This window comes from Loxodonta africana, chromosome 21 (assembly GCF_030014295.1).
Source record: "Loxodonta africana isolate mLoxAfr1 chromosome 21, mLoxAfr1.hap2, whole genome shotgun sequence".
Lineage (NCBI taxonomy): Eukaryota > Metazoa > Chordata > Mammalia > Proboscidea > Elephantidae > Loxodonta > Loxodonta africana.
The window spans coordinates 61,368,056-61,384,170 of NC_087362.1; the positions used below are offsets into that span (position 1 = coordinate 61,368,056).

General features: G+C 44.3%; 1 protein-coding gene across 1 annotated transcript in view; it reads left to right on the forward strand.

Annotated features, from left to right (window-relative positions):
• LOC135228373 (liver carboxylesterase 1-like) overlaps positions 1–15,741 on the forward strand; it is a 42,612-nt gene extending 26,871 nt beyond the window's left edge. The window contains exons 6-14 of the mRNA XM_064274016.1: positions 1,801–1,905; positions 4,117–4,221; positions 6,996–7,034; positions 8,716–8,856; positions 9,747–9,827; positions 10,105–10,252; positions 13,861–13,992; positions 15,060–15,132; positions 15,404–15,741. Of these exons, the coding sequence (XP_064130086.1) occupies positions 1,801–1,905; positions 4,117–4,221; positions 6,996–7,034; positions 8,716–8,856; positions 9,747–9,827; positions 10,105–10,252; positions 13,861–13,992; positions 15,060–15,132; positions 15,404–15,587 (1,008 nt within the window). The 3' untranslated portion in view covers positions 15,588–15,741. The remainder of the gene's footprint in view (positions 1–1,800; positions 1,906–4,116; positions 4,222–6,995; positions 7,035–8,715; positions 8,857–9,746; positions 9,828–10,104; positions 10,253–13,860; positions 13,993–15,059; positions 15,133–15,403) is intronic.
• The last annotated feature ends 374 nt before the right edge of the window (positions 15,742–16,115 follow it).

Sequence of the window (16,115 nt, forward strand, 5' to 3'; positions counted from 1 at the left end):
GGTCATGCTGGATCCTGCCACTGGCTCCTGTTCATGTGACCTCCTATTCTGGGGACTTGAGCTAGCAGCTTACCTGTGGTCTTGCCTGCCGATCTTGGGATTCATCGATCTTCGCAGACTGTGAGCAGGAGCCCTGCTCTCTGAAATGCTGATCTTGGATTTTCCAGTCCCTGTGGCTATGTGAATCAGGAGAAGCCTCTATCTTGGCACATGGACTTGGGACATTCCAGTCTCTACATGGTGTGAGGCATTTCCTTGATATAAATCTGTCTGTAATATATATTTATACACTTTACTGGTTTTGCTTCTCTAGAGAGCCCACCCTAAGACACAAGGTGTCTACTGGTGTGGGAATACGGCTGGGGAGACACTGAGAGAAGCTAAGGTGGAAAACCAGATCAGAAGGTGCTGGCAGCTGTGAGAAACCTTCCAGCTGCCTGACAGTTGAGCAGAGGGTCAGTGCTATCACCATGTTTTTAAAATGTGCATTGGCTTCACAGTTGAATACAGTGAGGGAAATCTTTATATTTTTAAAGTGGAGAAAAAGGAAAAGTATAAGTAAGCCCAAAGAAGGAAAAAGACATCCACAGTTGCACTACCCAGGGATACTCAACATTAACATTTTGACATATATTTTTCTAGTATTTTCTCCATGATTCATTTAATCAGTCGATCAATCTGTCTGTCTGTCTATCTATCTATCCATCTGCCTATCTATCTAAAAGAGTCCCTGGAGTACACAAACAGGTAACGTGCTTGATTGCTATCTGAAAGGTTGGCAGTTTGAGTGAGTCCACTCAGAGTTACCTCAGAAGACAGGCCTGGTGATCTACTTTTGAAAAATCAACCACTGAAAACCCTACAGAGGGCAGTTCTGCTCTGACACACATGGGATCTCCATGAGTCAGAACTGACTTGGTGGCAACTGGTACTGGTGTCTGTCAAAAAACTTCCTTAACATGTCAATATCAGTACCTCCCTAAGCATTAAATATTCCACCATAATGTTATTCTTAAGGAGCCCTGGTGACACAGTGGCTAAGCACTTGGCTGCTAACTGAAAGGTCAGTGGTTCGAACCCGCCAGCCGTGCTGTGGGAGAAAGATGTGGTCATCTGCTTTGGTAAAGATCACAGCCTTGGAAACCCTGTGGGGCAATTCTATTCTGTTCTATAGGATCACTATGAGTCAGAATCAACTTGACGGCACACAAAAACAGCATTAAATATTCTTCCACAATAACATTTTTGTGTTTGCATAGTCATTCATGGTAATAATGCAAATTAACTTACTTAACCAATGTCATAATATTGGACACTTGGGTTATTTCCAATGTTGGGTAAAAATATCCTCATACAACTTTTTATGCTTCCTTGATCAATTTTTTTTTTTTTGATCAATTAGCTTAAGATAAATTCTGAGTTACGGAAATGCTAACTAAGAAATGTGTATTTAAAGTTTGTTGGGGATATGCCAAGGTGTTCTTCAGAGTACTTTTGGTTGTTGATAATAAAGATGTATCATACGCTTCCTATTCCAGCCCTCACCCTGTGTTCCTGATCCACCCCCCTAAGCTTGTCTTGTGGAAGCCAGGCCCCTGGGTCGGTCTAGGGAAACAGCGCAGGGTAGATGAGGAGCTATTATGTCCACTGAGTCCTTTTACATGCTCCTGAAGTCCTTGAGTTGTCCCCAGAGGAATGTGCCAGGGCAGAGCTGTGAATGGAGGTAGCTCTGGAAGAACAGATGTGTCATTGACCCCTTCCTGTGAGCATAAACTCTCCTCCTCTCCACTCCCCTCACAGGTTTTATCTCCTCTGGCCAAGAATCTCTTCCACGGGGCCATTTCTGAGAGTGGCGTGGCCCTCTCTGTTGTTTTGGTCAAGAATGAAAGCAGGTCAGCAGCTGAGGTAGGTCTCACTTTGGACATCTGCCTGAACCTGCCTGGTCTCCTGGAATCTCAGGGGTCTTTCTTGCCAAGGACTCAACTTACGTTGTCGAAGAATTATGGAAGTGAGAATGGCTAAGTAAGACAGACAACAAGACACCTTACTCAAGGTATTAGTTTGCTAGTGCTGCCTTCACAAAAAATGCCACAAGCGGGTGATATTAAAGAACAAGCATTTACTGTCTGAGAGCTTTGGAGACCAGAAGTCTGAATTCAGGGCATTGGCAGGGCCAGCTGTTCTCTGCCAAGTCTAAGGGAAGATTCTCGTCTCTTTCTGCTGTGGTAGTTGTTGGCTATCCTTGACATTCCTGGGCTTGGACATGCAGATATCTCTGTTGTCGTTCTCTCTTTGTCATCTACTTCTCCCTGTGCCATTTAACTTATTCCGTAACAAATCCATACTGAGTGCTGAGTAGCCAGTGCACACTCACCAGGGCCCCACCATCATGGAGTCCGCCTTCTATCCATCTGCTTCTTCTCCTCTGGTTACATTTTGTTTCCAGTTCACATGACCACTCCACCTGCTCCTGAGTTTTAAGAATTTCCTTTTGATTTCAGAAAGTAATCAGGCTTTCTCTTCTGCATTAGAGCTTTTATCATTTTTATACTAGAAGTGCTCAGCCCCAATTCCAGATCATTTACAAAAGAAATTCTCTGTCCCAGGTTTGCTTGGATGCCTATTCTTGGTCCCATTCATTGTAGTTGCGGGGCGGGGGGGCAACTTATATGAATGTGGCTTTCAGGAGCTATTATGGGAGCTCTGTGGCCCAGAAGAAGGAACCATTCTCAGAAAAGTTGGGGGCAAAGGTGTGCTGGATAGACCAGTCCAACTCGAAGATAGGCTGAAGCAAGTCTCTCCTTCAGCGGAATCTTTTTTTTACCTTTTTTTACTTTTAAAGAGGGCAAAAGGTCCTGGGCTTGTGTCACTAGCTCTCCAAGCAGTGATCTGAGCCCCTCAGCTTGTCTTAGAGTCTTGCCCATTGTTTGTTTATTTTTTATGACCCATGAGGTAAGAATGATTTTTATATTTTTAAGTAATTGAAAAAAATCCAAAGAACAGTATTTCACAACCTGTGAAAATTATATGAAATTCAAATTTCAGTGTCCATAAATAAAGTTTTGTTGGAATACTGCCACACCCATTCATTTGCATATTGTCTTGTTTAACTTTGAAGCAACATCTGCTATGCATTGGGACAGATGCCAGGCTATTTTCCTTTAGGCCTCAGAGTTAAATGATGTTCTGTAGTTTCTGAAGTGCCTTCATGTGAGTCATCTTAACTGGACCTCCCGTAGTTCTGCACATGTTTTAATATGTGTTGGTGCCCTTCTGAGCCCTTTCAGGTATTAAGATAGGCCAGTCATTATCCCCATCTATGGGTGGAGAAGCTGAGGAGCCTTCGTGGCACATAGGTTAAGTGCTTGGCTGCTAACTGAAATGTCGTCACTTTGAACCCACCAGCCACTCCATCAACAAAGACCTGGGAATCTGCTCCCATAAAGATTACAGCCTAAAAAACCTTATAGGGCAGTTCTACTCTGTCATGTAAGGCCACTATGTGTCAGAATCAGCTGAATGGCACACAACAACAACAACACCATAGTTGTAGAAACTGACAACAGAGAAGTTAAGTGACTTGTCCAAGGTCAAATGTAAGTCAAATGTAAGTGGCAGAGCTGAAATATGAATTCAGGCAATATTATTGAGAGTTGGTGCTCTTAACCACCACTCCACACTGACTCTCTTTAGACATTCAGCTTTGAGATCATTATGCCCTTTTAAACAGACATAAGGTAACTGAGGAGCCCCTGGGTGGTGAAAACGGTTAAGCACTCAGAAGAAGGCCTGGTGATCTCCTTTTGAAAGATCAGAGCCATTGAAAACCCTATGAAGCACAGTCTTACTCTGAAACACATGGAGTTGCCATGAGTTGTAATTGGCTTGAGGACAACTGGTTCTGGTTAAGGTAACAGAGAGAATGTGTAATTGGCTCAAATCACAATTCAAATTAATAACAGAGGCAGGACTAGGACCCAGGGCCTACACCTCCTGTTTTTTTTCTACTATCGTATGCTACCTTAAGAAATAGGGTAGGGGTAAAACGTTCTGTCTACATTGTTTGAGGGAAGGGATAGCACTCTTGAATTCTGCTGTAACCTGTTATCGCCACAGAAATTTGCTATCTTGGCTGGGTGTAAAACCACCACCTCTGCTGTCATGGTTCACTGCCTGCGCCAGAAGACAGAGGAGGAACTCTTGGAGACATCGCTGAAGATGGTAGGTGCATTCATTCTAGTGGCCACATAAGTCCCACCCTTTAAACTTGGCCCCAGGCTTTATCATTTCAGCTGCCACCTTTACCTGAAAAATCTACCTGGACAGTTTCTTTTCTCTCGGGAGCAGCGTTAGCCTAAGGATCTCAATAAGTAATTTCTTCTATCCTTTTTTATTGTGAAATATATCAAATGTCAGAAAAGTAAAATAATATTAATGAAGAATTCTGTGTAAATCCCCCAGTTCTATCAAAACTTGTTATTTTGCCGTCCTCGTTTTCAGATATATTTTTAAGAAATTAACCATTACAGATTTGGCTGAAAATGCCTGGACATCCCTTTCTAGTTCCATTCTCCTCCTTCCTTCTCAGAGGAAACCACCATTCTGAACTTCAGGGGCAAGGTTATTAAGAACAAAGGTTGCCACAATTTATCTTGGTTAATTTAGAAACTACCTAAATTATAACTCAGTAGTAGCCCAGTTTTCTAGATTTCCTGAGACCCTGCCTCAACTGTGATTCTAGGGTAGCCATCCATCCACCCACCCATCTGTCCATTTATCATTTTACCATCTATCTACTCAACTACAAATCTATCCAATCCATCAATATTGCTTCACCAATCTAATATCAGTCAATCCACTAATCCATCAATAACATTACATCCATCTATTATCAATCCATCCAGCATCCATTCATCATCCATCCACCATATATCTTCACTCCAAAAATCAGTGATTCCTCTGTCCGCCAGTTACCGTCCTTCTATCCAGTTATTTGTTCCATACTCCATGGTCATCCATACTCCATGGATTGACCAACCCCTTCCATCCATTCATGCATCCATCCATTCATCTATCCATCCATGCTAACTATATGGGGGGTGTCAGAGTCGATGATGCAGACAAGGAACTGTCCAAGGAAAAACACACCCATCTTTAACTGTGGTGGGAGTACAGAGGGGGAAGCCTTCATTTTAACTAGCAGGGATGCTTCACATAGAAGGTGGCATTTGCAGATTGGTGGATGGCTATGGCATCTGTCATCTTAGAGAAGCTACAGCAGAGCATACACCTCAGAGAATACAGGCCTTAAAGCCAAGCTATTCCCCTTGTGGTGAGCTCCAAAGTAGCCTGAGCCTTTGGACTTTCAGTCTGGACCCTGGCCTCCCGAGGATACTCCCAGGATTTCCCAGGGGCAGGCATAGAGCCCTGGACTCTGCATGTATCCCCATGTTCAAGCCCAGTGTGGTTTCTGGGCTTGGATCCTGGTGTCTCAACCCCTAATAAGGTGACCAAAGTGTTCAAAGAATTAACACACAAGTATTTTCTCATGCCTGGAAAGAGACAAATATTGTAACAATTCTTCATGAGGCACAAAGGACCCTGCTTATAAGGGGAGAGTTGGTGACTTTGGGAAAACCCAGAGAACCTAAGAGTCTTAAAATCTCCTTTTGGGACTTCCTGTGATCATTTGGAAGTGCTTTCCATGATTATTCACTATCCCCAATATAAACACACACACACCTGGCTGCTGGAGCTACAATTCAGAATGGAGAGACCCTTACTGGTCACTTCCTGCACACTTGTCAGGCATATTTGCTGCAGTGTAATGTAACATTCAGTGCAATTTTGATGACCACACACCAAAGATAACGGGGGGGTGGGGACGGGTTTCAGTGAGCTTGTATGAGTGAGGAATTTTTAGTGCAAGGTGAGAAAACTCATCTCAAACTGTCTCAAGCCAAAAAAAAGGGAATGTGTTGTAACAGCATCTTCAGGTAACTGAAAGGAGTAGGTAGTTTCAGACACAGCTGGATCCTGGTGCTCAAAAGATATTACGAGGAGTCTCTCTGTCTCTGGAGGTGCAGTGGTTGAGAGTTTGGCTGCTAACCAAAAACGACTGCAGTTCAAATCCACCAGCCACTTCTTGGGAACTTATGGGACAATTCTTCTCTGTCCTATAGGGTCACTACGAGTCAGAATCACGTCAACGACAGTGGGTTTCGTTTGGTTTTTTTTATCTGTCTCTACCTCTCAGCTTCCTATGCTCAGTGCTGGCTTCACTCTGAGGCAGTTTTGTCCCCTGGGGGATTAAAAAAAACAATGGCACTCTAAACGTACACTTTAGCAGTTTAGAAACCCTACTGGAAAGAGATGACCATTTCCCAATAATTCCCTCAGAAGTTTTGGGGTAAAATGACATGAGCAAGTACCATTCCTGAAATAATCATTGTGATCAGGGAGACAGAGCACCTCAGGTCAAATATACATTTCTGACCAAAGGGGTGAGAGTGGGGAAGAGGAAAGTCCCCAGAGGAAAATTGGGGTGCTAGATAGTAAACCGTGGTGGCACAGTTGTTAAGAACTACGACTGCTAACCAAAAGGTCAGCAGTTCAAATCCACCAGTCACTTCTTGGAAACTTTATAGGGCAGTTTTACTCTGTCCTATACGGTGAGTATGGGTCAGAAATGACTCGACTGCAACAGGTTTGGTTTTGGTCTCCAAGAGAAGGGGAAATAGATGCAGGGCAGGGTGGCACAAACAAGAGATGTCCAGTGACTCTAGATTGGGGACCCCAGAAGTTGTCCTTGCCTTGCTCCTGCCGTCCCCTCCCCCTGTCCTATACCAGGGGAGCCAGGGTCCAGCCCACTTCCTCATGATCCAGCCAGGTGGCACCGGAAAGGAAGCCCTTTACCTCCAGGGCTGAGCTAACAAAAAATCAGCTTCTTTCCCAGGAAGGCTTCTCATTCACAGCCTCTGCCTTTGTCTTCACAGAAATTCGTCGGTCTAGATTTACTTGGAGACCCCAGAGAGGTAAGGGCCTTCGTTTTTTTAATTACAACTTTCAAGCCTTGCACTTTAAGCTCCAGTGAAATGTGGATGAAAGAATCCTCCTTTTTGTGGAATCGCAGTAACTCCTTGTGTTTATATTACCAAGGCCCAGAGAGGGGCAGTGACTGGCCTAGGTAACACAGTCAGGAGGGCCAGAGGCAGGACTGGAGCCCATTTCCCAGACTCCCAGTCCAGTGCTCCCAGACATCAGTTCTGTGCCATACGGACCCAGTCTAACCTTCTCTTGCTTATATTTCCTGCTCCCCAAAATGCCCCTTTGGGTGGAGGCTGGGCTAGAATCTTCCTCCACAGGGTGGCAGAGATGTTACCTGGATAAAGAGTTTCTTCAGGAACCTTCACTGAGGAGCCCAAATCTTCTCCTGAGAGGCCAGGGTTGGTTGGCTGTGCAAGCTGCACTCTTTACAGGGCCTCAGGGAGGGAGCCAAGGGTCTCAGTCCTGGGTGCACCCTCCTCCCAGCCACACAGCCTGGATACTTTAGCCACATCCTCCCCATCTCCTTCTTCATCTGCCACCTTTCAACAGGTTACCAGCTTCTGGTGACATTGCCTCTGTACCATCTTACAATCCTGTCCTCTCTGCGCCCTCCCTGGGAAGTGATGTCCTGAAGAATCAATTGGATTTATTCAGTCTCTCAGTGATTATTTAATAAGCACTTACTATGTTTTTTTTTTGTTTTGTTTTTTTATGTGCCAGGATCTGATTTAGAACCTGGGGCCAGAGCACCAAAACAGACCAAAAAAGACAAAATTCCCTACTCTCTTAGAACCTAACATTCTGGTTGAGGGGATTACAATAAACAAAGTGTGTGGTGTATTTGATGGAAGTCAGTGTTATGGAGAAAAATAAAGAAGAAATTGGGGTAGAACCTGCCAGTGGGTATGTCCCTGGTTTGCATTTTAAGTAAAAGGATCAGGGAATGGCTCAGTGAGAAGGTGATATTTGAGCCAAGTTCTGGAGGAGGTGAGGAAGCCAGTTCTCAGGAAAACTGGAGGAACAGTGCTCAAGGCACAGGGAATAGCTTCTGCAAAGGCCCAGGGCACAAGGTCAGTGTAACTTGAGTGGATCAGAGAGGGGACAGACTAGGCTTCAGAATAAAGAGGTAATGGGAGGTGGGGGCGTGGCCATTTAAAAGATTTAGATTTTAATTCAAATGAGGATGAGAACCCATTGGAGGGTTTTGAACAGAGGGGTAACATAACCTTAGATTTCACAAAGGGTCTCTTTGGCTACTATGTTGAAAATAAACTGTAGGGAAGGGACAAGGGCAGATGAGGTGAGCCCAATGGGAGGCTGTTACATTGCTGTGCATAATCCAAGCAAGACAAGATGGTGGCTTGTCCTAGGGTAGTAGTAGTGCAGTGTGGTGAGAAGGGATGGGAGTCTGGATATTTTTGAAGAAATAGCATACAGGATTAGCTGACAGACTGGATGTAGGTGTGAGAAAAAGAGAAGTGCCCCTGAGCTTGTTTGTTTGTTTATTTTAACCTGAGCAAGGCAATGCACATAGCCCACATAACACAACCACATGCACCCACTCTGGGCAGCAGCAATTATGTCATCCTAACAGAAGCTGAAGTTGGTCACCCCCTCCCCACCAATGACTCTGCTCAACTCTGGCCTCACTACTCTGTTCTCTTCCAGAGCTATCCCTTCCTGCCCATTGTGGTTGATGGGATGCTGTTGCCAAAGACACCTGAAGAGATTATGGCAGAAAAGAAATTCAACACCGTCCCCTACATTGTTGGTATCAACAAGCAAGAGTTTGGCTGGATTATTCCAAAAGTGAGAAAGTGGACACATCTTAGACTCTACCCCACGACCATCTCAAGTTAGGATGAGCTCTTCATTCTCCAAGGCCCTCTTTGAGTGGAGGGTGCTGGTTGCCTTCAGCATGAGCTGACGTTTCCATGAAAATCTTCTCTGAGATGGTCAAATGGGTGGTGCTGCCCATGGGAACCCCTCCCCCAAACACTGTGTCCTTCCAATCAATGAACCCTGAAACGTCAATGCTGGGAGGGCCTGTAGAGATAATAATGGTTCATGTGGGAAAACCAAAGGCTGGAATGGGGATGGAGCTCGGGAGTTAAGAAGAGCTAAGCCTCAGGCCCAGGGCCCCCACCTAAGGCTTGGTGCTTTCATATTTTCTCTGTAAGTCTCTGCACATGCTCTTAGTAATCTAATTGGAAAGATTCAGAGAAAGCTGCTGTCTTGTGAGTTAAAATTGACTTCTAAAAGGGAAGAAGGACTTTCCCCTCAGAGGGATTTCAGAGGTTATCCCAAAGGACCAAAGCCCTAAAGGCAGGAGTCAGGGCTTCCTCAGACATCTGAGGCAGGCCTGTGTCATCTGCTCCACAGCCCTCTACTTCAACACTACTTGGCTTCAGCCTTCCTTTCTGACTCACTGAGCATTGGGGGGATTCTAGCCTGGTAAATGTCACAGTAGGCTGCAAAGAATTGGGGCAGCTTCTGCAAAACATTTTTCATCCTCCTATACTCCTTGAGTTCCTGAACATAAGTCCATTTGATTCATTGATTTTGTCCAACTTATCGAAGCCCATGCTCATCAAAGCATGGCAAAGTAAGAGCCTCTTCAGTCTGTGTTGGTTTCCTTGGTTGTTTCTTTCTATTAATTCTCAATGATTCACAAGTGTGTAATCATTTTTTTTTAACAGTTGATGGGCTACCCACTCTCTGAAGGTAAACTGGACCAGAAGACAGCTGCATCGCTCTTGTGGAAGTCCTACCCCCTTGTTGTAAGAGTCCAGTGAATCATGGGAAGTGGCTGAGACCCCAAAAGGGGAAGGAACTTGCCAAAACCATATATAGCACTTAAATGGCAGATCAAAGACTAAGACCTGAGGGTTCTGCCCCCATTTTCCTGCCTTTCCCACCTTGCTGCCCTGGATGAGAGCTGCAAAGAGCTTGATTGGTGTCCTATTAATGCAAGCTTTCCTCACTGGGTGGAGAAGCCACGTCGGCTCACCTGGGGGTGGGCAGCTGGTGGTCACTTTTCACTCTTGATCCATTCAGGCCATCCCTGAGGAACTGACTCCGGTGATCACTGAGAAGTACTTAGGTGGGACAGATGACCCTGTCAAAAAGAAAGACCTGTTCCTGGACATGCTTGGAGATGCAGCATTTGGTGTCCCATCTGTGATTGTGGCACGTCGTCACAGGGGTGAGTGCCAGAGGCTGGACAGGAGAGGGGATGCTGTCCACCTCCAGATCCTTTGTCCTTCCCAGTCCCCGCACCCCCAGCATAGACAGATATGTTGCAACTGCCGTGAGTTCAATCTCAACGTTTGATTCCATTTGACCTGGAGTGAGGTACTGTTCTGTTCTGGTTTCTGCCAGAAGCCAACTCTAAGAAAAGAATCTGAGTGCTAGTAGTTTATGTGAGAGGTGATCCCAGATAACACCAGTAGGAATGTGAGGAGGTGACCCAGGAGAAAGAAAGAAGCCAATCAATGATGCCTTGTTCAGCAGTATCCACTGTGGACAACTGGCACTGGGAACTCTGGGAAACAAGAAGAGGACTTGCCTTAGGGTCATCCCATCTCAGCAGCAAGGGAGCTTGGGTACTTACTACAAACTCCCACTAGCCATTGGTTGTTCCCAATGGGTTTTCAATTTCCTGGCACTTTGACCTGTTGCATGAAGGGACAGAGTAGTCTCCAGTGGCCAAAGACCCCAGGCAAATAGCTATGGATGCTAGAGGTGGATGTCAGGCTGGCATGTCCAGAAATGGAGGATATGGGTGGGAGTACTGACAGCATCTGCTCCTGGTGTTCCTTACTAGAAGTCATGATGATATGGGAGCTGGAGAGCAAATATTGGAAGGTACATCTTGGTCAGAACTACCTGCAAACTACTTTGTTAATTGATGGAGCCGGGGGAAGATTGGGAGCCAAGCATAGGGTCAGGAAGGTTGTCAGGGACCAAGAAAACCAAAAGGAATGAGCAGTGTGATGTGTGGGAGGAGGCAGTCTGCAGGATGTCAGGATCAGTGGCAGAATTTTGTCCATCCCAGCATGTGCCTGTGACAAGCTGAGGGCCAGGGTAGGGTCCTCCATGGTATCTTCCAACCTCACCTTCCCCAAAGCTGAATAGGTGGGATGTGAGGTTAACGATGGAGGAGCTCACCTAGATAGTAGATGGATGTTTCCTCCTAGATGCCATTTTGAGGTCCTTACTGGACTTCGCCTTTTCTACAAACTCCAGTAACTCATTCTCCTCATGTCCAAGCTAACAAATGTTTCCTTGGTCCCTCTTTCTCTAACCCTGCTGGAAGGGTTTTTCAATTCAGGACTTTATAAGCATGATCAAAACTACCTATAGCATGGAATAGGCTACCTAATACTGAACTACTTTGTGCCCAAGCACACCTCACAGCCATAAGGTACAGGTGCTAATTACCTACCCTTTCTTCCTCACTAGGGTCCTGATGAAACCCTTTAGCTGGGGGCCACCTGGGGTCAAATCTGTTTTTTTCATAAATTTGGTTTAGCCTCCTGCAACTTGTATGACCTGTGGTGTCCCCTTCTGCATCTTCTGCTAGTCTCATCCATCCCAGGATATTTACATGACATTGAGTTTAGGGGCTTTTTATTATTTCATTCCTATATTTATGTCACTGTCTTCTTAATTAAAGTCCTTCAAATAAAAAGAACTTTTTTGAATACAAATTAATTTGTTACAATTGTAAAAAGTTTTGAAAAGACAGGAACACACATAGAAGAAATGAGGTATCACTCATAGTTCTTCTGCCTGGAGACTTTGCTGTCAATCTTTTTGGTTTTTGTTTTCCTAATAATTGTTTCATGTCTTACCTATAATTAAAAGATCAATGTTACGATTTTTTTTTTAATAGTATATTATAGGCATTTCCCAATGTCATTGAAAATCCATTGAAAAACATATATTTCATTGGCTGCATATGATTCCATGGAATGAATACATTATAACTGGCTTTAACATCCCTTCTTACTGGCTACTTAGGCTGGTTGCTCCTATTTTGATGGCACAAATAACATTATATTCATCCTTATGTGCATAAATCTTTGACCACATCTCTAATAATTTTCTTAGGACTGCTTTCGAAGCGAAATTACTGGGCTGAACTGTAAGAGTATTTTAAAGCTCTTGATACTTATTGCAAAATTGCTATTCAGCGTATAAGACTGTGGATTTCTTAACTCTCTTGCGCACTTGGGATACTGAGATTAAAAAATATTGCCAATTTCATACTCCCTACTTTTTTTACCCCAACTGAAGAAAAAAAAAAGAGAGAGAGAACAGCACGCTCTGTTTTAACTTGCAAATATTTGATTATCAGTCTCTGCGTCTTTTGTTCCTAATTGCTGTTACCCAAATCTGTGCCCTGCTTTCCTCTGTAGACCTGTGTTGTAATCATAGGAGTGTTATATATCCTGCGCAGTAACTTTAAAAAAAAAAAAAAAAAGAATTTCTTTTGGGCAAGATACTGCTTAAAATAAGTTCTCTCGTTCACAAAAGGCCTTTCCTCTATGGTTGGGTTCTGTTTCTTTTCTAAAACTTTTGAGTGGCAGAGGCAAGGCTAAACCACCTCCTTCAGCAGATTCAGCTTGGCCTTGAAGCACCTGTTTAACAAGCACATTTCAAAGCCACAGAAGGACTGATTGTTCCAAACAACACTTCTTTTTTTTTAATCCAAGGGCACGATGAGGAAGTGAGGGGAAGGATTAATTGAATGGTGCTGAGTCCTCATGTTTTCAGGTTAATAGTTGCCGTCAAGTTGACTGTAACTCATGGCAACCCCAAGAGTGTCAGAGTATAACTGTGCTCTCTAGGGTTTTCAGTGGCTGATTTTTCAGAATTAGATTCCCAGGCCTGTCTTCTCAGGTACCTCTGGTTTAGACTTGAACCTCCAACCTCTCAGTTGGCAGCTGAGCACATTAACCATTTGTACAGCGCAGAGACAAATCCTCGTGTTGGGAGGACATTTATTGTTAAATCTTTTTGTGGATGATATTTAATGGTGTGAAGAAATGATTCTAGTATATTCCAAAATAGCAAATATGATATTATCTCAATTTTATATATATTAAAGGCATATGTGCTAAATTACCAAAAAAGGCTTCCTCTGAGTGGTGGGATTGTAAGTGATCCTTTTGTTCATTTTTCTGCATTTTGTAAAGTTCTTACTATGCTTAGGGGGGAAAAGTTGTAAAATTTCTATACCAGTGAAAATGTTCAAAACTAGGGAAAATTGAACACATCTATTGGACTATAGATATTCTCCAAAGGAATGAAAACTAGTCTTTTATCAATGAAATACAATAGCGTACACTGGATGTATATAGATTTTTGTGTGTATGAAGGCATCAGTAGGCAAAGGGGTTTATATGAACTGACCTAAGGCCCTATAATGATAGTCATTTTGAATGGATTGATGTAGGAATTTCAACATTCATTCATTCATTCAACAAATACTTCATTCAACAAATACTAGGCCCAAATCCCTGCCCCACCTCAATCAACGATGCAGTCTTAAGTGACTTAATGAGCTTTCCTGAAACTCCATTTCTGAATTGAGATGATAACCAGGGGCTTCCTGCAGGGCCACACAGCTCTCAACACACAGTTGGCACTCACAGAGCTCAGCCACTATTAATATTGTTGGTGTTGTGTACTCAGTACCCAGATGTGTGACCAATTCCCTGAACGCTCAGGGCCCCCTGGAGACCTTGGTATCATCCAGGTGCGCATCTGGTAAAACGAACTGAGCGTGAATTCTTGTTTTCTCAGATGCCGGAGGCCCCACCTACGTGTATGAGTTTCAGTATCGCCCAAGCTTCTCACCAGAGATGAAACCCAAGACGGTGATAGGAGATCACGGGGACGAGCTCTTCTCAGTCTTCGGGGCCCCGTTTTTAAAAGGTGACGGCTCTTTGCTGGCTATGAGCTTGTAGTTAGGAGACCTGGGCTCAAGTCTCGGTTTGGTGGCCTTAAGCAATTTCCTCCTTCCTTCCTGGCCTTAGTTTCCTGAATTCACCATAATAGGGTTGAACTACATTGGGCAGTTCCCAGCCTTTCTCCTGCCCTAAAATGCATGATGGGGGATGCGCATTCACATGCCCTCAGCTGTGGTCACTCTCAGAATCCAGACCTGTGGCATCAATAAGACAGGTAGTAGGTCGCCTGTAGGGCTAGAATGCCATCCCTACATTTCCCACTCCTAAGAGCATAACAGAATGCGAGTGAGAGTAAGGCTAGACTTGTTGTGAACTTTGAATCACTTCTTATGTGTGTGTGTCTCTCTAACTTGTCTGTTCCTCTATTATCTAGCATCTATTTTTTTTTATCTCTCTACCATCTATCTATGTGCTATATAACTACCATCTATTTTAACATTTATCTTAAACTCACATCTTTTAAAATTTGATCTATTTAATAACACAATATTTTAAAGAAAATCCTTCACCAATGCCTACAACACCTAACCACTAAGTGTTACAGATAACTTGTGACCCACCTTTTGGTTCTCTCTGACACACCAATGCCTCTGGGCATCTCCCGGTTATATAACCCATAGGACCATTTCAGCTCTGTTTTTTTCAGACTATCAAAATGGGGGTGGGTGAAGGAGATTGAGAAAATACCCAAGGGAGAGCAGTCTTGGAGTTGGAGCTGCTGTGAAGGAAGCTATGGGGTGTGACATTGTGATTCTGAAAGGGAAGGAGGGTCATGTGGGCACAAAAAGATAAATGCAGCCAGCTCACAGATTGACTAGAGGCCCATCACTGACTCCCAGATCAGTAATTCTCAAACCTGAAGTGCACACAAATTACCCAGGATCTTGTTAAAATGCAGTTTTAGAATCAGTAGGTCTGGGATAAGGACCAACATTCTGCATTTCTAATGAGCCCCCAATTAATTCTGATGCTGCTGGTCCATGAAGCATACTTTGAGTATCAAAGGCTTTTTTTCTTTTCCCTTCTCCACAGAGAGTGGCACAGAAGAGGAGGTCAAACTCAGCAAGATGGTGATGAAACTGTGGGCCAACTTTGCTCGGAATGGGTGAGATTGGTGACAGAGAGGAGCAGAGTTGGGGACGGGGTAATAGGGTATACCTATTTGGGAAGTTTAAGTGGTAAAGCTCTTGACTCTATGACCAAAGTACTCTAACAATGGGAGCTTTTTAAAAGGGAACAAGCTCCCCCCAGAGATGGTGAGCTCCCTGTCTTGGAGACAAGTGAGCCTCTTGGCAGAGATGAAGCCATGCATGTTTCAGAAGGTTGCTTCGGAACACACTGTAACTTTGGGAATTTCTATTTGATTCTATTCCCAGGGACCCCAATGGAGAGGGGCTGCCCCATTGGCCAGCATATGACCAGAAGGAAGGGTACTTGGAGATTGGCATCACCACTAAGGCATCCCAGAAGCTGAAAGACAAGGAGGTGGCTTTCTGGACTGAGGTCCTGGCCAAGAAGGCAGCAGAGAAGCCAGCGCAGACAGAGCACATTGAGCTATGAACAGAGGGCCAACTGGGTACTCTACATGGGCATTCTACAGAAGGCACTTATAGCTCAAAGAGGCTTCTTATTGTGGAGGCTGAAGAATTGTCTGGTGGGATGGAGAATTTTGTACTGATTGCCTCAATTTGGGAATAAATGTTTTGGAGATGAAGCCAGTGTCTGTGTCTTGGTCTGGAGGTTAAACTTTCCTCCTTAGAGAGAATGAGGTCCCTGGATGGTGCAAATGGTTTGTGCTTGACTACTAACTGAAAGGTTGGCAGTTCAAACCCACCCAGCAGTGCTGCTGAAGAAAGAAGAATGGCGTGGTGATCTGCTTCCGTAAATATTACAGTCAAGAAAACCCTGTAGAGCTTGGGCCTACACTGTAACAAATGAGGTCCCCATGAGTTGGAGTCAAAGGCAATGGGTTTGTTTTGGGTTTTTTCCTTAGAGTGACTGCACCATGAGCAGGAAGATGCTCTACTGGGGATGGCTGGGCCTCTGGGCAAGCAGGAAGCAGCAGGCTGAGTTCTGGGAGCTGCTGAG